General features: G+C 65.7%; 6 protein-coding genes across 6 annotated transcripts; 3 read left to right on the top strand and 3 right to left on the bottom strand.

Moving 5' to 3' along the window:
* Window positions 1-6: 6 nt before the first annotated feature.
* Window positions 7-5626, bottom strand: CHLRE_06g254600v5 (uncharacterized protein). The gene is made up of 10 exons (XM_043062676.1): window positions 4687-5626; window positions 4328-4400; window positions 4001-4183; window positions 3535-3828; window positions 3169-3393; window positions 2321-2926; window positions 1742-2059; window positions 1416-1547; window positions 1014-1196; window positions 7-837 (listed from the first exon to the last, which is right to left on the bottom strand). The coding sequence occupies exons 1-10, from the start codon at window positions 5589-5591 to the stop codon at window positions 757-759; spliced, it is 3000 nt and encodes a 999-aa protein (XP_042923382.1). The 5' UTR covers window positions 5592-5626; the 3' UTR covers window positions 7-756.
* An 850-nt stretch (window positions 5627-6476) lies between these two features.
* CHLRE_06g254550v5 (uncharacterized protein) lies at window positions 6477-8008 on the bottom strand. The gene is made up of 2 exons (XM_043062675.1): window positions 7724-8008; window positions 6477-7637 (listed from the first exon to the last, which is right to left on the bottom strand). The coding sequence occupies exons 1-2, from the start codon at window positions 7797-7799 to the stop codon at window positions 7108-7110; spliced, it is 606 nt and encodes a 201-aa protein (XP_042923381.1). The 5' UTR covers window positions 7800-8008; the 3' UTR covers window positions 6477-7107.
* A 180-nt stretch (window positions 8009-8188) lies between these two features.
* CHLRE_06g254500v5 (uncharacterized protein) lies at window positions 8189-12195 on the top strand. The gene is made up of 3 exons (XM_043062674.1): window positions 8189-8583; window positions 8714-8797; window positions 9001-12195. Exons 1-3 carry the CDS (start codon window positions 8357-8359, stop codon window positions 11435-11437), a joined length of 2748 nt encoding a protein of 915 aa, XP_042923380.1. The 5' UTR covers window positions 8189-8356; the 3' UTR covers window positions 11438-12195.
* Window positions 12196-12498: 303 nt separating this feature from the next.
* Window positions 12499-15505, top strand: CHLRE_06g254450v5 (uncharacterized protein). The gene is made up of 6 exons (XM_001696332.3): window positions 12499-12750; window positions 12874-12903; window positions 13065-13159; window positions 13425-13607; window positions 13824-14084; window positions 14442-15505. Exons 1-6 carry the CDS (start codon window positions 12694-12696, stop codon window positions 14710-14712), a joined length of 897 nt encoding a protein of 298 aa, XP_001696384.2. The 5' UTR covers window positions 12499-12693; the 3' UTR covers window positions 14713-15505.
* A 5-nt stretch (window positions 15506-15510) lies between these two features.
* Window positions 15511-20130, bottom strand: CHLRE_06g254400v5 (uncharacterized protein). Its single transcript, XM_001696582.2, has 13 exons — window positions 19951-20130; window positions 19666-19839; window positions 19278-19388; window positions 18978-19061; window positions 18706-18831; window positions 18384-18489; window positions 17972-18173; window positions 17573-17781; window positions 17222-17340; window positions 16894-17016; window positions 16628-16748; window positions 16361-16492; window positions 15511-16140 (listed from the first exon to the last, which is right to left on the bottom strand). The coding sequence occupies exons 1-13, from the start codon at window positions 20044-20046 to the stop codon at window positions 15974-15976; spliced, it is 1770 nt and encodes a 589-aa protein (XP_001696634.1). The 5' UTR covers window positions 20047-20130; the 3' UTR covers window positions 15511-15973.
* Window positions 20131-20348: 218 nt separating this feature from the next.
* On the top strand, window positions 20349-23182 carry CHLRE_06g254350v5 (uncharacterized protein). The gene is made up of 6 exons (XM_043062673.1): window positions 20349-20550; window positions 20724-20968; window positions 21195-21358; window positions 21680-21866; window positions 22152-22298; window positions 22552-23182. Exons 1-6 carry the CDS (start codon window positions 20465-20467, stop codon window positions 22818-22820), a joined length of 1098 nt encoding a protein of 365 aa, XP_042923379.1. The 5' UTR covers window positions 20349-20464; the 3' UTR covers window positions 22821-23182.
* Window positions 23183-23229: the final 47 nt, after the last annotated feature.

Here is a 23229-nt window from a genome sequence, read left to right as displayed (position 1 = left end):
ATGCTCCTCTCCTCGCTCTTACACAGCTTTCCCCTTACGCGTTGGCACTTGGCAGCGCCTGAGCGCCCCGCCCTGCTGGCCAGCCTTCAGACCCCGTCAGCATCCAGTGATGCAGGGAGCTGCTTCTCTCCCGACGCGGCGGACGCGCACATGTGGTTGACAGCAAGCATGTTGGCAGAGCTATCCACACGCCTTCCCTGTAACCTAATGGTCCCCGCGAGGCCGCGACATCATCGCGTGTGTCCAGGCCACGACCTTCCCCTAGCTAGGCCCTACAGCTGCAGCAGCTGCACCTACTGCAACCCACAACTTGTGTGCTAGGTAAGCTCTGGCATGCTCATGATCTACCGTAATCCTGCTGCTCCTCGTCCCGAGGTCCATATTCGCGCGTCAGGCTACCCTGGCAGCACCCTTCAGCGCCTGACCGCCCCTCCAGTGGGCAGCCTTCAGCCCTCATCAGTACCCAGCACCGATTGCTTGGCTCCCAGCAACTTGACTGCACCGTCTGGAACCCTGTCGCCCCACTGACCTACTGGTCCCGGCGACTTCACTGAGTTCGCCGAGGCCCTTGCAAGAGCTAGGCCCTACCGCTGTTGCGGCCGCGCCTGAAGCAGGCCGTTACTTGGCGCTTTATCAGCTACCACACCCTACGCCCGCTAGCCCTCCTAGGTCCGAAATCGTGAGGTAGATCCGGCTCCCCGTTCAGCTACCCGTATCCCGCCCTGAGGCCGCCCTCACCCAGATGCCCCGCCAACCCTAGTTGAGCTCGGGCAATGTGCGGATGCGGCCCATGTGGTAGGGCAGCCGCGGGCCCGGCAGCCGCCGCTCCTGGTACACCTGGCGGGTGGGCGGGAGGCGGAGGGCGGGTGGGTGGGTGCGCGGCACGTGTGTTGCACAAGTGGCAGGACGGAAGGGAGAGCACAAGGAAGGGGAACACAGCAATTGCGCGCCCGGCCCTTCTCCCCTCTCCCCCCTCCCACCCAGCCACGCTTGCGCCGCCCCCCTCTCCGCACCTTCTCCTGCTCGTTGAGCGGCCGCTTGGCGCCGTCGCCCGCCGCCACGTACACGGGCGGGTACTGCGTGGCGCCGTCCGGCCCGATGCCGTACACGACCACCGGCCGCGTCAGCTCGGTGCGCAGGTTGGCGGGCCAGGCGGGGGCGCCCGGGAGGTCGTTGTCACGCAGCTTCTCGCCGCGCTGTGGTGGCGGGGGATAGCCGTTCATGTGGAGAACAGAGTCATTAGCTCACGCGTGCGAAATGCCGACGTCCATGGGGGAGGCACACACAAGGCATTGTGCCAGAGAGCAAACAGATCGGTGCGTGCGACATGTCTCATACGACGTTTCGCCTTCATCCCCGTTTAACTCGGATGTAAAATTATGTCTCCCCTCCGGTCACAACCCGACCGCACGCACCACGCCCAGGTTGAACAGCAGGTCGCGCCTGAAGGCCGCCCACTGCGCCGCCGCCGTGCGCGCCGCCACCAGACGGTTCAGAGCGCCCAGCTCGCCCTCACGAGCCTTGTCCAGCTCAGACAGGGGGTAGCCCTGAGCAGCAGCGGGGGAGCCAGTAACAGGGCGCGGGGGTGGCGCAGGGCGGCATCCGTTCATTTGAGACCAGGCTTTCAAGGCCGTGCAGGCACATCCAGCTACGGGTACGTGCCTGGCCGCGGGATATTTGCAGCTACACACAGCCATTCAAGCTGGTGGCCGATACGGCTGACCAGGGGCGCCGGACGCACCTCGAATGCGGGGTAGGTGGGTAGCCGAACCACCAGGCGCTCGCCACTGCCACGTGCGTACACGCGCCCCGCCACCTCCGCATCCAGCCACGCCGCCAGCGCGTCCCAGCCCGCAGGGTCTGACAGCGGCGTGGGCGGCTTGGCGGCTGCCTCCGAGCCGGAGGCAGCTGCAGCGGCGGCTGCCTCCGTGGCGGCGGCGGCGGCGACTCCAGCCTTGAGAGACTCTGCTGCGGCGCGGTCGTGGCTGCGGCGCAGCTGTGTGTGCGCCTCCACTTGCAGCGCCCGGGTGAGCGCCGCGGGGTCCGCCTCCGCCATCACCTGCGACCAGTAGCGGAGTGATCAGCAGCAGCAGCAGCAGCAGCAGCAGCAGCAGCAGCAGCAGCAGCAGCAGCAGCAGCAGCAGCAGCAGCAGCAGCAGCAGCAGCAACAGCAGCAGTGGCAAGGGCTGCTTCTCACAGTGCCCCAGGGATGCGAGCGACGGCGCGGCCATGTTGCCAGCGCAGGGCCACCAACCCCAGGCCGCCCCCCCTTGAACTGGTCCTGACCACCCACCCTCCGGCCCGCTAACACACAGCCCACCTCCAGCTTGCGGCGCTTGCCCCTGGTGTCGGGGCTGTGCCCCGCCGCCTTCCGCGCCGCCAGCCTCAGCTCGCCCCACATGCTGTGCGTGCTCAGGTACTGCCGCAAGAGCGACCGGGCATCACGTAGCTCCGCCGCGGACGGCGCCGTCGCCGCCGCCGCCGCCGCGGCCGCCGCTGCCCCTGCGGCCGGGGCTGGGGCCGCGCCCGCCGCCACCTGCAGTGCCTCCAGCTTCGCGACCAGTGCTGCCTCCGCAGCCGCCGCGGACTCCACAGCTGCCGCCAGCGCCTCCGCCTGCGCCTCCGACACCGGCACAAACCCGAGCACGTCCACTGTCAGCCGCGGCAGCTTGCCGCTACGGGTGCTCGCCGCAGCGCCGCCCTGCTTCTGGCGCTGCTGCTGTTGCTGCTTGCTCCCGGCGGGCGTCGCCGCGGGTGCGGCTGGTGCCAGCGGCCCTCTGTAGGCAGCGTCCCGTCCGGCCCGCTGCAGGTCCACGCCCGCCGCCGCCAGCTGCGCCGCCAGTCGGGGCAGCTGCCGCAGCAGCGCGACGCGGATGGGCGGCGGAAGGCTGAACAGGAAGCGCTGCAGCGGGGCACCCGAGCCGTCCTGTTTGGAGAGCGGGTTTGGGGATTGTGAGCGTCTGCAGCGTGTGGCACATTGGTGGACAAGAGAAGTGGACCTGGAAAAGAGCAGGCGTGTGTGGTGATGCGTTGAGGCTGGTACCCTGGCAAGCCCCCGACCTGCCTGAGCGGAATGCCCCACGCACCCCTAGACTGCGGCAGCACCAGGCAGCACCTGCCACCAACATGCTGGACTGCCGTACACCCAGTCCCAGCCATATGGCCCACCTGCGTGAGCGGCTGCAACAGCACCTCTAGGGCCTCACCGCCCCCCGGCGAAGTGGCGGCAGCAGCAGCAGCAGCTGGCACCGCGTCCTTGCTATTGCCATCTGCACCGCCGCCTGCCCCCGCTCCTGTCCCTGCTACTGCTGCTGCCGCTGCCGGCGCCTGCCCAGCCCCCGCCTGCAGCGCCGCCTCCACCCGGGCCCTCAGCGCCGCGGCCTGGCGCTCCTCCTGAGAGGCAGGATGATACGAGAAGCGGAAGTACGGAATAAGCATGTCATGCAATAACAATGCCCGACGTACCAGTAGTCTAGCCATTCAAACAAAGTGCTTTCAGTCATACGTACACACGCGCAATGAGCCCCGACACACCTGCAGCAGCGGTGACGCGTTCACGACCACCTCCACCGCCGCCGCCACCGCCTCCACCGCCGCCCGGCATGCCGCCAGCTCTGGTGCCAGGTAAGCTGACACGCCGCCCGCCGCCGTGCCCCCCTCAGCCCCCTCGCCCCCTGCTGCCGCCGCCGCCGCGTCCAGCTCCCCTGCCGCCGCCTCCACCGCCGCTACGTCCGCCTGCAGCGCCGCGCGCAGGGCCGCCGCGTCGAAGCCGTGGGGCCGCAGCGCGGACAGCAGCGCCGCCTGCGTGCGCTGCGTCGCAGACACGACCTGGAGGAAAGCGAGGGAGCAGGGCAGGTAAGATCCCAGGGACATACCAACTTGAAAGCCACAACAAATGCTACTGGATGCCAGGGGCGCCCTAGTCGATGCAAGCGGGTGAACAGGTTCCCCCTCCTCCCACCCCAGCCCCTGGCGCCCCCCCCTGCATCCTGGCGCCCACCCTCGGCAGCATGCGCCCCAGCAGCAGCTCCCTGGAGGCCGCCGGCGGCGCCGAGGCGGGCCGCAGCCGGGGCGCCCCACTGGCCTTGTCCAGGTGCACGTCCGCCAGCGACACCCGCAGGCTGTAGGCGGACAGCGGGCCGCGCAGCAGAGCACCAGACTCCAGCCGCTGAGCCTCCAGCTCCTGTGCGCGGGCGTGTGTGTGGGTGTGTGGGTGGGTGCACAGGCGGCGCCTGTGGTGTTGGTCTGGGCCCTCCCGCTCGCAGAGTATACACACGTACGCACACCAAGCATACCCTTACACAATACACACACGCACTTCCCGCACCTTGAGCGCCAGTGCCGCCAGCATGCGCTGCGGCCGCACCCGGAACTTGTCCGCCAGCGCCTCCACACTCCACCTGCAGGCGGTCAGGGCGAAAGTAGGGGGCAGGGGCAACACCATCGTCCAGTGAAGTGCTGCTTGGCCTTATGTCGCCACAACCCCAATCCCAATCCAGCCATGTCTGCCCTTTCGCAACCCCCTGCCCTTTCCTGCCCTTTTCCCTCCCCCTCCCTGCCCCTGCCCCTGCCCCTCCCTGCCCAGCCCCTGCCCCTGCCCCGCCCTGCACCTGAGTGCCGCTGCCCCGCCCTGCCCCTCCCCCTCCCCCCCTTGCTCCTTGCCGGTTTCCCCCTCTTGCTCCCCACCTGGCCGGGTCCTTGGCCCTCAGCACGTAGGCCAGGTTGCGGCTGTAGTCCGACAGCCGCCCGTCGCGGTGCCCGCCGCGCCCGCCCGGCTGGCCGCCCGCGAAGGCGTACTTGTACCAGTACACCTCATTGCTGGGCTGGTGGTGCAGCAGCTCCACAGTCACCTCGCCGAAGGCGGGCGAGGACGTGTCGTCCGCCACACCGCTGCGCGGGTCGCCCACCAGCTGCAGCAGCCGCTGAGGCGCGTTGGAGGCGGCCACGTCCAGGGCGTCCCAGCGGGCGGCGCGGGGCGCGCGGGAGCCGGAGCCGGGGCCGGAGGGAGCGAAGGGCGGCCGGCCGCCGCCGCCGCGCCCGTCCCGGCCGTCCCGGCCGTCGCGGAGCATGGGCGGCGGCCCGCCGCCTCCGCCCCCACCACGGCGGTCGTCGCCACGGCGGTCGTGCTGGCGCCCGCCTTGCTGCTGCTGCCATGGGCCGCCGCGCTGCCCACTGCTGCCACCCGAGTATCCGCTACCAGTACCGGCACCCTTGCCACCACCGCGCTGCCCATCACCGCCGCGAGACCCTGAGTCGGGATTGTTGTCTCGCCTAAACAGCGAGCGACTCTTGCCTCCATCCGCGTAGCCCTGCTTCGCTCGATCGGCACGCTGCGGTCCATCAGAACCGGTGGGCGCTTGCCTCCCGGCGCGCTCCTGCCTGCCACCAGTTACTCGCCCCTGGTCTCCTGATCCACGGCTCGAAGAGGCTTCGTGAGACGCTGCTGATGTCGACACCGATGAGCACTGAAAGCCAAATTTTGTGACACCATTTGCACTGAAAGCCCGGCAAGCGTAGCCGCTCAGGGCAGTGGTTAAAAGGCCTTCCTCAGCGACCTGTATGGCCAAGGACTGGAATAGCCTTGCGCGCATTCTGTCGCGTTCTGTGCAAACCAAAGCAACTTAGGATTTTGTCATCGTGCTCTACATAAAATTTACGTGAAGCGTATACCGAGGAGTTTAATATGACCCACATCGACTCGTGATCGGACTCGGCTCGGTAGGCGCCAGTTCCGCCCCCCCCCCCCCCCGATGCTGGACTGGTCCTTGTGCTCATGAGGAGCTTGGCAACCTTCCTGGCATATATCATGGTGAGTACAAACCGTCATAAAGCAGGGTGCGTAGTCAAATCCGTGCAAGGCGTGGCGGCCCCGTGTGTGTCGACATGACGCCTGTCGCCGTGTGCTGCACCCAGTCCGCTTCGGCTGGCTCACCTCGACTCCCCTGCCAGAGCTCTCGCCCCCACTTGACTACAACCCAAAAGCCATGCATCCAGTTGCTTCACAGGGTCCGCTTGGACGCCCTGACTAGCACCGCTAGCGGCACCGTCTTCGATGTACGTCGTCAGGGGCCTGACTAGACCCTGTGCACTTTGCAAGTGCTTGCCGGTACCCTATCCCAACCTGGTGGCTGAGGGGTGACACGACAGAGGCCGCTGCGTGTATGGGTAATGGGTTCCAGGTCCCTTGCAATGATGGGAGGTGGGTTAGCAAGAAGCCCTTGATTTCCACCTAGTACTGCGGTACCATGTCTCCCTGTGATGCCCCCCCCCCGGTTCTGCGATCCCCTCCACCAGCCCACGATCCGTGCAAGCGTGCCCCTAGCCCGCGCTGCCTCGCATCGGCTGTGGGTTCGATTGCTGACCAAAGGTGCAACAGCCGATGACTGCTATACTGCTGTGTACACGAGCTGCAGGTGCAAGGACTCTGGAGGTACCGTATGCCTCCCTTCATAGCGCACCCCTGCGCAAGCCCGGCAACCCAAGCCCAGTTACAATATGGAAAGCATAGCATGGGGCCCCACGTCATGCACCTGTGCAAATCGCGTGTGATAGACATACGGTATCAGGGGCCACTGAAAGCACTCAGAGCTTCATCCATCTTGCCATTGCATCACCGAGTCGAGAACGCTTCGAGAATCACTCCGTCGGTCCATCCTGCCCGGGCACCGCACGCGTGAGAGTATGTTTGCGACATTACAAGAAGGGACAGTCCGACCAAGCAAGGGTGCCCAGCACCCAGGTCAGGAGGGAACCATCTCCGGCCCAAAGGGAAACCGCCCTCCCCCCAGCTGTCTGCCGACCTTCACCAACCGTGCATTGTTTCTGCGCACAAAGCGTGTCTCAGCTGCTACACCGGCACAAGTCGAAGCCAAGCCGAAGTCCACCAGAGCCCCACAACCGTGCAACAAACCATGTCGGTGCACGAAGCGCGGTCTACAGCACCAGACGCAAAACCAGGTACACCAGAGTATGACACCACATCTGCCCTCTGTCCATGTCGGGGCACAGACAGTCGGGAACTGTGGTGTTATGAAATGTCCTCACGCTCGCATTCCGAAGGAAGAGCGCAGCATCCGGCGGTCACGCGGTCACAGCACGGCGCCCGCTTCACAGCGGCTGAGCGAGTAGCGCACGCAGGGCGTCGATGCGCTGCCAGATTATTGCCAGCCATGGATCCGGATCCTCTGTGCCGTCCTGTGGCTCCAACTCATGGCAGGGCCTGCGCCGGAGCGGGCTGCCGGCCGGTGCGCTGCTGGGGCAGCGGGCGGCCAGGTCGCGCATGAACGCGGTGCAGTGCCGGCTGCTGCGCTGGCTGGCGGTAGGCGTGTTGGGAGCCGGCGGTGACGCCGGTTCCTTAAATGCCGCGCGGCTGGGCACAGCCACTCGCTGTGCATCCATTTGTAACCAGGAGTTGCGCGGCAGCATGGCTTCGTAGTCTCCCAGCAACCCTGACCCGCTTCCGCTAGGCCGCCGCGGCTCACAGCCGTGTGCGGCGCCATCGGTGGGCACAGGTTGCGCGCCAGTCCTCAGGCGGGCGAGGCCCAACAGCCACTGCAGCTCGTCCACGACGCATCCGTATGACGCATATGCGCCAGGGTCCACAGGCGACGACGCGGGCGGAGCTGGGCTGTGAAAACCTGCGAAGCGACATTTCACATTCGGCGATGGTGATACGAAGAGCCGTGCCGCCGCTTCGTAAGCTGACGCTTAAAGCTTGGCTTGCCTTTTGGAGAGGATCCTGAGCTGTATTTGTTCAAGCGCACCAGGTCGCGAATCGACCTCGGTTGCTGGACATCCATGTTAAGGATGTCCATGAATCCGGCTGTACTGGAGCTGGCTTGCCTCCTAGCAGTAGAAAAAATCTCAAGAATATACGTATGCAGCAAATGGCCCGTGTGGAGTGGAGTAGGCGGTGTTTGGCAGCAATGGGTGTGCAAATCACAAGTGAGCTGGTACGACTACTTAGGTGCCCAAGTTCACACGGCCACCATTTAAGCGAGCCATGTTCATTGTAAAGATTGCATGGGTTAGGGGGTATGTGGTCTGAGGCTTGTTTGATGGGACCAAAGGTCCACTCCGTCGACGCTCGCAGCGGGCCGCGGGGACGGACTGGGTATCGGCACGCCACACCGATCACGATGGCGAGTCCAAAACGAGATAGCCACACCCAATACTGGTGAAAGCCTGTGCTCACAAAGAGCTTTGGGTTGTTCGTTATTAGCGCTCGCGGGCCCGGCCGCAGTCTGAGAAGTGACACTGACAGCCTGCCGCTCAGAACAGACACAAATACAGGCGACGTTTTGCCTGCACACAATTTTTCTATGTGCCAATAATAGAATATCATTAGTAGACAGCTATGGCGGCTCGGCTGGGACCGAGCGTGCGTGCCTCGCAGCTCGCTACACCGGGCGTCTCGTCTCGGATACCGCGTTTGGTCGTTGTTCGTAGCTTGCACTCAGAATCACAACGGCAGCATGATGACGGGCGAGCGGCGCTGGTGGCAGGCTTGTCCACGCTGGCAGCCGGACTGCTGCTTTCAGGCCCTGCTGATGCGGCTCTGCTCGGCGAAAGCAATTCTTACACGTAAGTGCTCGGCTTGACGGCCAGTGGCGCGGTGCAGGCCTCATGAAATGAAGAGTGGACTACGCGCACCACCAACCGCGCCCTCGCTGGTGAGTAACCAGCGCCCCTTGCCTCGCGCCTTCTCGCGCAGCTCTCAGCCTCCAGAGCGGTCTCGGTACGTGATGCTGGAGCGCCAGCGCCTGGAGCGACTCGTGGTGTCGGAGTTTGAGGCCAGGTGCGGTGCGGCAGGGAGGACAAGCGTGTATGTGTGTGGAAAGGGCTTGCCCCAGGCGCGGATGATTTTCCGTGCTTCCCCACGGCAGTCACCACCTCCTTCCAAGCTGCTACTCGCTGGTGGCATGCCACGAACTCGCTGCTGTCACTGCTTCTCCATTTGGTATCTCCACCGCCGTCACCTCTACCACGTGTTCCCTGCAGGCTGTCGGAGCTGTCTGACGGCGAGCTGGCGGACATGCTGGAGGACATGCTGCGCAGCCGCCGCGGCGCCAATACAGCCACAGAGCTCATGGGCCGAGCCGGCCGCCCCGCGCCCGCCGCACCTGCCACAACCAGCACCAACACCGGAGCCAGCGGGGCCCTCGCGCAGGGCTCATCGCAGCAGCAGCCGGGCTCAACGACTCGACGTGGGGCTGCGGACTCGGTGGCACCACCAGCGCAGCAGCCGTCTCAGGGGGGAGGCGTTGGCGGGATAGACTGGCTGTTGTCGCCCCTGTCTGATCTGCGGGGCCAGTTGGCGCCGGAGCTCAGCGGTGCGCCTGTGGCACCTGCTGCGGCACCTGCTGCACCCGCTGCTGCTGCTGCCAGCGCACCAGCAAGCAACAGCGGCAGCGGCGGCGGCCCCAGTGGCAGCGGCATGGTGGGCCTGTTCCAGGGCGGACTGAGCGGCCTGGGAGGGCTGATTGGCGGCGGCACAGACAACGGGGCTGAGGCGCCCGGCATGACTCCGGAGCCACCAGCCGCAAGCCGTGGCCCGGGCATCGATGACATGGCCGCAGCAGCAAGGGCTCGCGAGACGCCTGCGCCAGCGCCTGCGCCAGCGCCTGCCGCCATGAGGGACACGTATGCCGCGAGCACTGCGGGTCGCGACACGGCGGCTGACCTTGGCGGGGACGCGGGCGGGGGCGAGGAGGACGAGGAGCAGGACTTCACCAGTCAGCTCATGGCACGACTCATGGGCGGACCGCAAGCCGGACCCGCCTCGGAGCCGACTGCGCCCGCCTCCGGCTCTGCATCCTTATCCTTGTCAGGGGCAGACGCACCTGGGTCTAGGACTGAGGCTCAGCGGGACGCGCTGGTGGCGGGCATGATGGGCGCCTTGGGCTCAGCCCTGTCACAGCTGCCGGGTGGGCCGGGGGCTGAGGCTGGGCCGGGGGCTGAGGCACTGGGAGGTGGCGCAGGCGCAGAGGCGGCCGCGGCGCAGTCGGGCCTGCTGGGCGGTCTGTCGCTACCCTCGCTGCCGGCGCCGCAGCTGCCGGCGCTGCCGTCCCTGTCGGCGCCCGGCCTGCCGGACGTGGGGCCGGCGCTGCAGGCCGTGGGCGCGGCGGCAGCGGGCGTGGCGGGTGTGGCAGGCGGTGTGGCAGGCGGCGTGCGGGACCTGGCGGAGGGCATTGCGGACGGCAGTGTGGCGGACGCAGCGGCGCAGGTGCTGGTGCCGGTGGGGCTGGTGGCGGCGGGCACGGCCGGCGTGGTGGCGATCAGCTACCTCACGGAGCCGCCGCAGTCCGCCGCGTCGGAAGCCGTCGAGCCAGAGCAGCAGCCCCAGCAGCCGCTGGTCCCCAGCACGTCTGCGCCCGCCACGACAAGCAACGGCGGCAGCAACACAGCAGTCGCTGTGTCCGCTGCGTCTGCACAGCAGGCCGCCCAGGCGGCCGTGGCAGCGCCGGAGTCTGCCAACGCCGTTGCTGCCGCCGATGCAGGTGGAGGCCTTGTGGGCCGGCTGACGGAACTGGGCGCGGGGTTGCTGTCTTTCGCCCGTGGCTCCACGCAGCAGCCGGACGCCCCCGCTGCGGCCGCTGCGCCTGCCTCCAATGTTTCCGTCTCGAGCGCCAGCTCGGCACCCGCTGGCCGCTCGGGTACAGCGGCCGCTGCGCCAAGGAGCGGCGCGGCGCCTACCGAGCCTAGTTCTGGTAGCCCCACCGCTACCGCCAGCAGCAGCAGCAGCAGCAGCAGCAGCTCCAGCAGCAACGGCACTAGCAGGGCCAGTCGGCTGCAGGGCCTGTTGGACAACGGCCCGCCGCTGCCTCTGCAAGGAGCACCGAACGTCGCAACAGCCATGGGCGGACTACAGCCGGGATCGGCAGCCGCGCCAAGCACGGGTATGGAGGGAGCTGTGCCGGATGCCGGCGTCAGCAGCGGCGGAGGCGGTATTCTGTGGGAGCGCAATGAGGAGCCGACTCCTGCATCGGCGGCTGGCCCAGGCCCGGTGCTGTGGCAGCGGGCAGAAAATACTGTCGGCGTGCGTGGACTGCCGCAGGCGAGGCAGGCGCCGCCCCCGCCGCAGCCACCGCGGTTTCCGCCACCGCGCCCGCCGCCGGTGATGCCTTCCGGCGGGCTATCGGGCGCGAACATGGCCGGGGCGTTCGGCGCGTCCGGGGTTGGGGCTGACTTGGCAGCGCAGCAGCGGTTCCAAGGACAAGCGCCCTCCAGTGCCGGAAACACGGGGACAGGTGCTTTCCCAATGCCGCCTGACCCGTGGCGGTCGGAGCCCGGCGCGGCGGCGGCAACCACAGCGGTAGGCGTTGCGGCTGTGAGTCGTGCGGAGGGGTCACAGGAGCGGCCAGGCGGCAGGGAGGCCGTGGCAAGTGGTGCGGGCGGCAACTCAGTGGGGGCCTCGCCGTGGGACTCACCGCCGTGAGAACTGAGGGGCTTGGAATGCATGGTGTGCATGCGGAGGGCTGCAACGGCGAAGTATGCTGTATGTGAGTGGGTGAGACCACAAGGTTCGCGATGTGCCGGTCCTGCTGTGGCATGCGCGTCAGGGGAGTGGTGTGTATCAACAGGGGCTCATGTTTCGCCCGATTCATCAGGGCAGCGGGTTGGCCCAAGTCACAGGCGCATGTGCTGATCAGGTCGCCAAAGGCATGATATGTTAGGCATCGGCGAGGTTGGGTGTACCGTAAATGAACACATGGAGGCAAAGGGGTGAAAGGGCACTGTGCGGCGCGGCTGTGTGTTATCCAGGTTAATGTAGGTTTGAAGTGATCAGTCATTGTCGCAGGATGGAAGTGGCCGTATTGTTACTAGTCACTACAAAGATACCATGAATACTGAAAGTTTGGGACATAAAGCAGCGTGCTCACTGCACAGCAGAGCTGCAGGTGCAAGTCTGTGAGGATTCTGCCTGTGACGTCAAAGCTGTCACACGCCAATCGCTATCCAGCGCGCCCTTGAGCGCGTTTACCGGGGTGTGCGAGTGCGTTGTCCTATAGCACGCACGCTGCAGAGATAGTGAGATACCCCGGGCAGTCTGTGTGTGCGTGCGGGTGGGGGTGGGCCTAACCGGGCCTTGTCGCAGCGACGTGACAGGGCAAGGCCGCAAGGGAAGCAAGCTGAGTCCGGACGAACAACTTACGCTCGGCCCAGGCGCAACGTTACATGTAATTACGCCGCGCCGCGCCAAGGACTACCCGGCCCCGTTCCCAGGGGCGCCTAGGCCAGCAGGCCTTTCCCTGTGGCCTGTGACACTGCCGATAGATCAGGGGCTTCCAACTTGCAAGATGCCAAGCTAGGGCGAAGAGTGACTCGGGGTGGCTGCTATGGCGGTGGCGGCAGGGGAGATGGGATGACTATCGGAGCGTATCAATGCGGGCACTCAGCAGCAGGGCACGGCAGCAGCCACTCGATGGGGACCAAACGGCCAAAGCAAGCTGGGTGACCAGTTCCACAAAGCATTTATTCCTTGTAGCTCCTCTAAACATTCCAGCGTGCAACACATCTATAGGGCACCCGCAACAGAACCCTAGCCTCATACTCATAGCTAGGATGGTGTTGGTCTCAGGCCACCGTCCGTGGTTGTCGCTTTACAACAACCTGGTGACAGTTCCTAACAAGGAGATACCCGAGTCGGAGCAGGTGGAGCTCGCGCCGATACAGCGAGCGCTGCCCAATGAAATGCTTGTGAAGATATTCTCCCAGCTGGACCCCTACTCGCTTGGCAAAGCTGCGCTGGTAAGGGATTCGAGAGGGAAGGGTCCCTCGTTACGCCCACCGCCGCATCTTACAACCCACTTACAACCCACGCCGCCCCAACAGCCACCCCATCTGACCCCGTAACTCCCCGTCGCCTTGTAGGTATGCCGGCAATTCCGCAGCCTGCACGAGGTGAGGAGCAAATGCTGCTGATGTTGCAGCTGGCCGGGCCGAGACAGGGCATCTGACAGCGCCAGCTGGGCGGGCTAGGTCGGGGGCAGGGCACGCGGTCCTCCTCCCACGGTTCCGGCTCACACCCTCCCGCCCACCCTCACGCTGCTGCTCCGCTGCAGCACCCCCGGCTGTGGGAGCGGGCCTGCTACGACGCCTTCCACCTGGCCATACCCGACACGCGCGAGCTGCACAAGCTCATGGCCACCCAGTACCGGTGCGTCATGCCCGCAGGGGGTGTTTGGGGGGAAGGGTGGAAGGGGGCGCCGCGCGACGCGACAGGGCGAGCCAGAGTGTTGAGGCTGCGTGTGTCCGGCCTGGCGGTTGTACAGCGTGATTTGAGCGTATGTGTGAGGGGGCGGTGCGGTGATGCAAAATGCCGCAGGAAAGCGCCCCGGTGCATTGCTGGCGTTGCACGCTACTGCTGCTTGCCTGGCGCTCTCTCACGGACGGGCGGCGTGTTGTGGACGTGTGCGCTGCAGGTTCTCCTGGCGCCGCATGTTCATCCAGCACCCGCACCTGCGCTTCGACGGGCTGTACGTGGCTCGCAACACGTACGTAAAGACGGGTGTGGTGGAGTTCACCAGCCACCGGGCTGTGCACCTGGTGTCCTACTACCGCTACTTCCGCTTCCTGCCCGACGGCACCTACCTGTACCGCACCAGGTGGGGAGGCGGGGGAGGCGGGGGAGGCGGGGGAGGCGGAGGGGCTGGCAGGGCTGTGTTGCTCTACTGGGGCGGATGGCAACACTGCCCACGGGGGGGAAGGGTGAAAGGGGAAAGACAGAGGACATGAAGTTGTGGCTATCTGCTTACTGCGAACCATGTGCGCCAATTTGCATCCTCCTCCTTGCGCCCCCGGTGCCACGTCACGTCCCGCAGCCCCCAGATACTGAACAAGGTGGCCAAATCCATGTTCGCGCCGACGCCCGGCCTCGTGCCCGCCAAGCAGCAGCAACAGCAACAGCAGCAACAGACGCAGGAGCAGGCGCAACAGCCGCCGCCGCCACAGCAGCAGCAGCCTCACGGTGGCAAGGAGCGGGCGGGCGGCTCGGCTGCTGACAAGGGGCCTGTGCTGGCGGGTCGCTACACGGTGCGCGGCTCCAAGGTGCACTGCGCCCTCATCTACCCCAACAGCACAAGGTGCGGGCGGCCGCTTGGGCGGCTGGGGGTCAGGGCATGGGCGGCTGGGGTCAGGGACGGGGTGCGGCACGGCTTGCGCATGGTGGCGTGGCGGTGGCGGCTGTTGCGAGCACACGGCTGTCGGGTGCACACAGCGCTGGGGTGGGGGCGTGATGGGGCGGGGCTCCAGCAGTCCAGCCGTGTCGTGAACAAAAGGTCTGGCCACAACAGTTCGGCCTTCGCGTGACGGTTAGCCCTGTAACGGTGCCACGGCACTGGGTCCATCCCGTGGATCCATTCCCACCCGTATCCATCATCCCACTTCAGCCTCCCACCCCCAACCCCACACGCCACCCCCTCCTCCTTCCCCTGCTCCAGCACCGAGCTGCGCAGCCGCCTGGTGATTCGCTCCACGCACCCGGGCGCCTGCAACCGCCTGGACATCGAGGCCATCACCACCTACGACCGCGAGCTGGGGGCGGAGAGCTCGCTGCTGCCGCCGCCGCCCAGCCAGCCCGACGACCCCGACCCCGCCGCCGCCAAGGCGCACAGCCGTGGCCTGGCGCCGTGCATGTTCGTGGCGTGGGAGGACGTGGCGGTGCACCCGCTCAACCTGCCGCCCAGCCAGATGGACTACATGCTGGTGTGAGGGGCAGGGTGTGGGCGGCTGGGGGCTGGTCGTGTCTGGAGGGGGAGGAGGTGTCAGCCTGTCAGGAGAGGAGGAACTGGAGTGGCAGAGCGGGAGTGGCAGGAGCAGGTGGGGTTGGTCGGCCAGGATGCGGGGGACGACAGCAGCGCGTGGAGCGGAGTACGTATGGAACTCACCAGAACCGCGGCGTGTGATGACAGTCGCGTGGGGTGGCGTTGATTTCGGGGGGCAGGTATTAGCGGCACTCGCCACATCACGTTTGCCTGGATTGACAAACAGGCCAGACGCGAGGAGGGTAAAGGCGAGAGAAGGCGTAAGGCTAGCATGCGACTGAGTGGAGTGAATTGAGAGATTGGGGTGAATTGAGAGAGTAGAGTGAACTGAGAGAGTGGAGTGCAGCCGTGTAGTGCTGAGAGGAGCGTTGAGTCCACCATCGTGGACCGTACGAAAGCCAAAAGCAGAGAGGAGGGGGGTTTCTGATTCTGCAACAGTACGGATCTGTTTTAGTAAGTGCTTAATGTGCTTAATAACGCCGCGGTTGGACCCGTGAGTGTAGCGCGTTCTGCTCGCCTGGGACAGCCTGGGACTCCCCTGGGGACTCTAGTCCGCCCGTGCTTTGTATGCCTGTGAGGTGGCTTCTCGGCTTCAAACGTGGCTTCGAGTTGCCTCGTTTAGTAGCATCGTCGATAACTGTGAGTGTCATTGCGAGGTGCGGCAGTTTGTAGTGTGACTGTGTGAGCTACTCGCTCACGTTGCCGGGAGACACCGCCATCGTGTTGAGGAGAAACTTGTGTGCGCTGAGCCGCTGACACGTAACATTGACTCTGTGCCGGTACTTCAACCAAGGCCACACAGTCCACGTCGAAACCGTGTGTCCAGCACCACGCTAGCTGTTGCCTCGCCCACCTCACACGCCATGGCCTATACCTGCACTTCAGCTTCCACGTCTACACCATCGGCCCCTGCCCCAACGCATGCGCTCTTGCTGATCACAACACCCTCCGCCCAACCCACCCCGCATAAGCCACGAGCCGGCAAGTTCCATTCGTGCGCACGCCTCCAGTCCTGCTCCACCGAGTCCCACCCCCAAATCTCCGCCCTGCACGCCCACGCCCACTGCATACGCTGCTGCTCCTTGCTCCTATACCTATTTCTGGGTTGGGCGACGATTCCTTGACTATTCGGACCTATTTCGTTGGGCTCGGGCGCATAATCCCCCTTCCACTCCTCGGCTCCTGCCCCCCTCCAGGCCGACTCCTCCCTACACCTGCCACTTCTGGAAGAAGTCGTTACCCTTGTCGTCCACCACGATGAAAGCCGGGAAGTCCTCCACCTCGATGCGCCACACCGCCTCCATGCCCAGCTCCGGGTACTCCAGCACCTCCACCTTCTTGATGCAGTTCTGGGCCAGGATGGCGGCAGGGCCGCCTGACCAGGGTAGGAGAAGGGAGGGCGGGGGTGGGGGAGGGTGGAGGGAGTAGTCACAGGGCAAGGGACTATTGCTGGGGTGAGGGTGGAGCTGCATTGCAGGGCAGGCGCTTGTCCCGTAGCCAGGTCCGTGGCCAGCTCAAGACCCAGGCGCCGGCTCACTCAGTACCGCCGCCATCCCGCCGCCAACCCCACCTCAGCACCATCCCGCTGCACCCACCAATGGACCCCAGGTAGAAGCCGCGGTGCTTCTTGCACGCCTGCGTAACGGCGCGGCTGCGGTTGCCCTTGGCCAGCGTAACCAGCGAGCCGCCCGCAGCCATGAACTCGTCCACGTAGCTGTCCATGCGGCCTGAAGGCGGGGGGGGGGTGAGTGTAGCCCGCGAGTAACTGTGACGCAATGCGTGACAAACCACGTGTGACCTCCACGCGTTAGTAGATGAGCGACAACCGGTATGCCACGAAGCGCCCGGCGCCCGCTCCTCACCGGCAGTGGTGGGTCCGAAGCTGCCTGACGCGTATCCCTCCGGCGTCTTGGCGGGCCCGGCGTAGTATATGATGTGGTCCTTGGCGTACTGCGGCAGGCCCTTGCCAGCTGCCAGCCGCTCCTGAGGGGGGCCGGGGCGCGGAGGGACGGGCATGACGTACGGTACTGCACGATTATCAGCACCGCACAGGCAGCCCGCTGGCACCGCATACGCATCCGCGCGCGCGCTCTACCACCTCCCCGGCCCCCTCCCACTCCAGCCGCACCTGCAGCTTGGCGTGCGCGATGTCTCGCGCCACCACCAGTGTTCCGGTCAGGCTGAGGCGCGTGCGGATGGGGAAGGAGCTCAGCTGCGCCAGCACCTCCTGCATGGGGCGGTTCAGGTTCACCTGGGCAGGGGGGGGAGAGAAGGACATTGAACGATTGGTGGGAGAAAACAAGACCAAAAGGGCAGGCGTTGAGGGCAGTGTGAAGGGGATGCAAAACCATACATCACGACCAGCTGTCAGACACCTTCATTAACTAAACCCGTCAGCCTCTCCTTACCCTCTCCGTACCCGCTTCCTCCGCCCCCTCCTCCCCTAAGCTCCGCACCTTGACCACGTCCGTGCTCAGCTGCTCGTGTGTCACGTCCGGCAGGTACTGGCCCGGGTTGCGCTCCAGAGCCTCCAGGAATACGCCCTCGCCGGTGATCTTACCCAGCGCCTGGCGGTCTGTGGCATGCCAAAAAGAGTGAAGGGCTAGTTTCGTAGCCGCGAGACAAGTCTGTGTCCGCCAAAAATACCGTACTTCGGCAGCTTGGCACACCACCCGCCCTCGCGCGACGCATCCTACCGAAACCTCGCCGCCGCTCCAGCACGCACGCCCCCCCCCAGCGACGATCATTGGCTCTTGGGACATAAACCCCCCACGCAGCCGTCCCCCGCCCCCAGGACCCCCACGCACCCGCGGAGCAGGACACGCCCACGCCCACGGGGCAGGAGGCGCCGTGCCGCGGCAGTCGGATGACCCGCACGTCGTGGCAGAAGTACTTGCCGCCGAACTGCGCGCCGATGCCGAGCTGGCGGCTGATGTCCAGCAGGCGGCCCTCCCACTCCAGGTCGCGGTAGGCGCGGCCCAGGGCGTTGCCGCTGGTGGGCAGCGTGTCCAAGTAGCTGTCAGGGGGGGGCCGGCAAGGTGGGGGTGGGCGGGAGGGCAGCGCAGGGGAGCTGGTGAGGACACGGTTAAGGGTGGAGCAGGGTAGTTCGGACATGGTGCGTCCTCCGCCGCAATGTAGGCGCACACAACGCACAGGCCCCGAGGGTGCTGGACGCCTGTAACCCCCGTGTGGGCCGCCACCCTCACCGTGTGCTGGCCAGCTTGACAGTCTTGAGGTTCATCTCGGCGCTGAGGCCGCCGATGACCACCGCCAGGTGGTAGGGCGGGCAGGCGGCGGTGCCCAGCGACTTGATCTTGTCGGTCAGGAAGGCCGTCAGCGACTTCTCGTTCAGCAGCGCCTTGGTCTGCTGGTACAGGCTGGTCTTGTTGGCGGAGCCGCCGCCCTTGGCTGCAGCGGTGGTGGTGGGGAGCGGGGAGCAGGGGTTGTAGGTATGAGCAGAGGGGTGCGCAGCTTGGACTCCTCAGCGCACTGCTGCCCAGATACACCTGACTTTGGCCCGGACATTCAACCCCCCGTCCTCCTCCTCCTCCTCCTCCTCCTCCTCCTCCTCCTCTTCCTCCTCCTTCTCCTCTTCCCGCCTAGCTCCCCCGTCCCCACCAATGAACTGGAAGTCGTAGCTGCTGCCCGGGCTGGCGAACAGCTCGATCTGGGCCGGCAGGTTGGTGCCCGTGTTCTTCTCACTGAACATGTCCAAGGGAGCCACCTGAAGCCAGGCAGCGAGGCACAGGCGCGGTTGAGTCAGTGCGGACGTGGTTGACAAGGATACGGGCAGCGTGAAGCGTGTACAGCCGTGGCTCAGACATGAGGACACTGCCCCCACTGGGACAGGTGCTGTATGAGTAGCCGCCACGGCGCGCCCTGACATGCTCCCACCCCCTGCCGCCCCCTCTCCGCCCGTGCTGCAGCTCCACCCGCACACCTGCGAGTAGCGCAGGTTGGTGGAGGTGTATGCGCGGAACACGCCGCGGCTGAGGTGCTCCTCGTCCCGCCCGTCCGTCCACACGTACTGCCCGCGCTTGCCCATGATCGCGGCAGTGCCGGTGTCCTGCGGTCAACGTCACACGTCTGCTGTTAGCAAAGGGCGCATGGCCCAGCCCGATACGGCCGGCCGCGCGCCCCTACCCTCCCCGTGACTCCCTGCCCTGAAAACCCTTCGCCTGTGAACCCTCACTGTTCAACCTCCTTGCCCACCTGGCAGCCTGGCAGCACGAAGCCGGCGGCAATGTTGGCGTTCTTCAACAGCTCCAGAGCCACGAAGCGGTCATTGGCGGAGGCCTGGAGAGGAGAGCAGGCGGCATGAGGGCGCGATCCGGGCTGTCCTGCCAGCGTCCTTCAGCCGCTTCACGTGGGCCGCCTCACCCCCGGTCTTAGACGCACCCCCAGCCCGCAGTCCGGGCCCCAGCCCCAGCCCCTGCCCCCTCGCTTTTCTGCATTGGGTTTGGTTTAGTTTGGGCTGGTATCTACACCCCCCAACAGCCCCCTGCACCCCACCTCGGGATCCTTGAGGATGTTTGCCAGCTGCTGCAGGTGGCCCGGCCGCAGCAGGTGCGCCACGTCCCGCATAGCGCTGTCAGCCAGGAGCGTCAGAGCCTCAGGCGCCACCTGCAATACACCCCCAGAAGCAAGCAGCAGGAGGAGCAGCAGTAGAAATGGGGGCGGTGGCAGCTTTGTTGGGAGGGGGAGCGGTCGTGGGCACGCGCACAGCGTGGGCAGTTGCTGCATAACCCTCGTGCAACCCTGTCATGCAGCTGACTCGAGACCCCTTCACGCTACGCAGTGGATGCCCCCACCCTCATGCCAAGTGCTGGAACGCGCTCAGGCGCTCCTCAAAGGCCTGCCTGCGCCCGGCGCGCCCCAGCACGCAGCTTTCTGTGCGCACCTGCAACACCTTTTTGCCCGCCGCGTCGGCAACGGACACATGGTCACCCGTGAGCTTGCGCCACGGAATATTTGCCTTTGCCATTTCAAATAGCTCTTGGTAAACAAAAGCTGGCGAGGGGGCAGCGGTCGCCAGCCATCGAGCTCCCAAGACTGGAAGGGTGCGAGCGACCGCCTGCACGCAGCGTATGCAATTCATTAGTTAAACTACACAGCATGTCGGAAAGGGTGCAAAACCAGCGCATCAAACCTCGCAACGTCACGTTCGTCGACAAGATGACCGTGCCTGCGCGACTTGCGACGAGCCGAGGAGCTGGGCCGCCGCTACGCCAAGCATCCTGCCGCTCTTCAGCGAGGAGCACACGCCCGCCAGCCGCTCCATGCCTCTCGAGCGTGCTGAACGATGTGCAATTGCGACTCCGGGACTTCCGTAGGGTTTGACCTGTAATGGTTATGGATTCCAATCTTCAAAAAAAGTACTTGTGGAGCCGGGGCATGGATTATGGAGCCGGGGCATGCATTCGTGACGGGAGAGATGAAACAGCACGAAACCCAGACCCCGGCCTCCCGGGTGCTCCCCGACCTAGCTCCTGACCGGCAATGCCACCTCCTCCGGCCTCTGCTCACATAGCTTTCCAATCCTTCACTGATTGTTTCTGTGAGGCTTCACTAGCATACCATCATGCGTCTCTATTGCGGTGAACTGACACATCATCCGGTTCAATTGCCCGGGCCAATTGGATGTACTACTGTCTCCCGTCGCCGGCACCTAGGATACTGTATGTGCATAGACCGTAACGATGTCGCCAGGCGCATTGTACCAGCTTGCGCCCGAGCAGCTGCGAGCAAGCTCGCGACGAAGTGCAGCAGCGACGATTTTCCGGAGGTGAGGGCTGGAATGGGAGCTGCTGATGAAATACTGCTTGAGCATCGCAGTGGACTCATGCGGGAATAGCTTGGCGAAATCCGTGGCACAGCGGCGCATTGCACCCGCAGCGCAAGCGCACCCGGCTGGCCCAAAACATACCGAGCCCGCAATGGGCGTTAACTTGTTTGCAGGGATCGTATAAGGCTTCTGCGATGCTCGGCAGCAGCTCAGCCGGGCGAACCTGGCGAGGCCGCCGGTCCCAGCACATCTGGCAGCGACAACTCCAATTGGTGGGCTAGCATAAACCGTAAAACAGGCATTCGGGGGCCAGATCCGGCTCCCGCGGAGGAGCACACCAATGGACCGGCACGGGACATAATTGGCGACCGCATGAGCCGGCGTTTGGAAGACATTAACAAAGCTGAGCGGCAAAGAGGTAAGGGGACAGGGGAGGGGCTGGGGAAGTACTCGGACAGCGGGGGGAGGGCTTGGGCAGGGGGTGTCGACCGGCATGGTGCTAGCCACCGCACCCCCCCCCCCCCCGCCGCCCTTCCAGTGCACTCTACACCATGTAACCTACGCCACATTCGCCAGCTCATCCTGCTATCCGGCGAAGCCTGGCCTGAGTTGACGTGTCCGCCCGCACATGCTCGCCGCTGCAGTGTGGGACGCTATGCGTGTGGCCGCCGCGCATCGCTACGCCGCCGGCCAGATGCCGGCCTGGTTCGACCCCGAGTGGCTGCAGCAGGAGGAGGCGCCGCTGAACGCCATGGACCGTATGCGGGGGGAGCAGCGGAGGATAGATGAGCAGCAGCAGCAAGGGGAGGTGAGCGGGATGGCGGACAGGGTGTGGCAGGAGCCGCCGGAGTGGGCTGCCAGGCAGAGAGACCAGGTCGTTGGGATGGGGATTAGGGTGTGTCGTGGGGGTGGGCATATGTACTTTGAGGCGCTTGCAGCGGTGTGCTTGAGTAACGCGAACGGCCAAGGTCGACTGCTCAGGGAAGTCCCAACATCTGCATGGCACTGGTGGATTGAGAACGGTCTTCGCTACTGCGTAATGACCCGCCGACTCACTGGTTACCGTACTCGTGCCTGGTGCAACCGCACCCCTCCTCCTGGCACCCCACTGCCACCACTCCTGCTGCAGGCGTCTTCCTCTGATAAGCTGGCCATGGAGGGCGGCGGCGGCGACTCGGGCGCTGGCGCGGGCGGCTGGTCGGGCGGCGGCGGCGGGGGCGGCTGGTGGCGCGAGGATGACCCGTACTGGCCGCTGCGGGACTGGGGCGACCACCCCATGCGCTGGTGGACATTGGCATTTGCGGCCATCATGGCAGGTGCGCAGCTGGGCGGAGGGCCTCATCATGGGCGCCGCATGGGGCGAAGGCTGGTGTGGCGCAGGATATGGCGTGGGGCCCAGCTGTGCACGGTGGCGGGCGTGGGCGAGCATGCAGGCGAGCACGTCGCACATGGCAGCGACGGTAGCGTCCGCAACCTGCTCTCGCGTTCCCGCATGCACGCACGCACATGGCATGCGCGTACGGCAAAGCTACCGTAGCTCGCCATTCTTCTCACCCTCATTCGCGCCCCCGTGTGTTAATCGCTGTGTTTGCTCCCCGCAGCCGGCGGCCTGGCGACCAGTGTGGCGACGGGCTACGTGGAGCCGGTGCAGGCGGGTCTGGGCGCCGGGTCACTGCTGGCGCTTGCAGGCGCGGCCATGAGCGACGCGCGCTGCGTGCCGGGGGCGCTGGGTGTCAAGCTGGCCTGGGGTGAGCCTTGAGACCTGTGCACGGGGGAGGGAGGGAGGAAGGTGGGGGCCCGGGCCGCCGCTGCGTTCGTTCGCGTTGCGCCAAGCTCGCGTGAAAATGTGTGTGTTTGCATGGGGCCGCAGAGAGTCCGGACCGCGCAGTGCCAAGCTTAGTACGCAGTCTCCTGCGCCTTTGACTTGTAGGCCCCCGTCTGGTGTCACTGACAAGCCCGCCCCTGCCCCTGCCCGTGCGCCTGCCCCCCTGCACCTCGCAGCCGTGTGCGCGCTGATTGTGCTGAAGGAGGTGTCAGTGGGCTGGCAGCACAAGCGCAAGCGGCGGCTGGCGGCCTCCGCGCCGCGCCTGGAGCTGACGGGGCTGGCGGCGGCGGCGCTGTGTGCGGGCTACATGCTGACGGACATGAGCGGGCTGGGCGAGGTGGCGCTGCCGCCCAACCCCGGAGCCGTGTTCAAGTCGCCGGACGTGGCATACCGCGCCAGCGTGTGGCAGAAGTGGGGCTATGGCCAGGTGCAGATGCGCGTGTAGGCGGAGATTATAGCGGTGGGGTGGACAGCATAGCGTTGGCCGGTGGGTGGATGGGGGAGTGGCGTGGCGTGGAGAAAGAGAGAGGCGTGTAGCTCGGAGCTGGAGGCGCCGGGTGTGGAGGAGGTGCATGGCGGCGATCGCTGGCTGTGTGTATGTGCGAACGTGTGTGCGATGGGTGTGGATTAGGGGCCGCTATCTGTGCGTGCCACAATGCGCGTAACTGGCGCTGTGCAGCATTGCAATCGGACAAGACCGGTGGAAGTGTGTTCGCAGGCACCTTGGGGTGCGTAGAGAACGGTGCAAGTGTGCAACTGCGCCATCGCGCCAAGGCTCTGGCACCAATGATGTAATAGTGAGGACGTTGGTACTCCCTGGATTTCCAGCAGTGGACCTGAGTGGACCGCGCGAG

Source organism: Chlamydomonas reinhardtii, chromosome 6 (genome assembly GCF_000002595.2).
Source record: "Chlamydomonas reinhardtii strain CC-503 cw92 mt+ chromosome 6, whole genome shotgun sequence".
NCBI lineage: Eukaryota > Viridiplantae > Chlorophyta > Chlorophyceae > Chlamydomonadales > Chlamydomonadaceae > Chlamydomonas > Chlamydomonas reinhardtii.
This window is presented reverse-complemented; position numbering and strand designations above follow the sequence as displayed.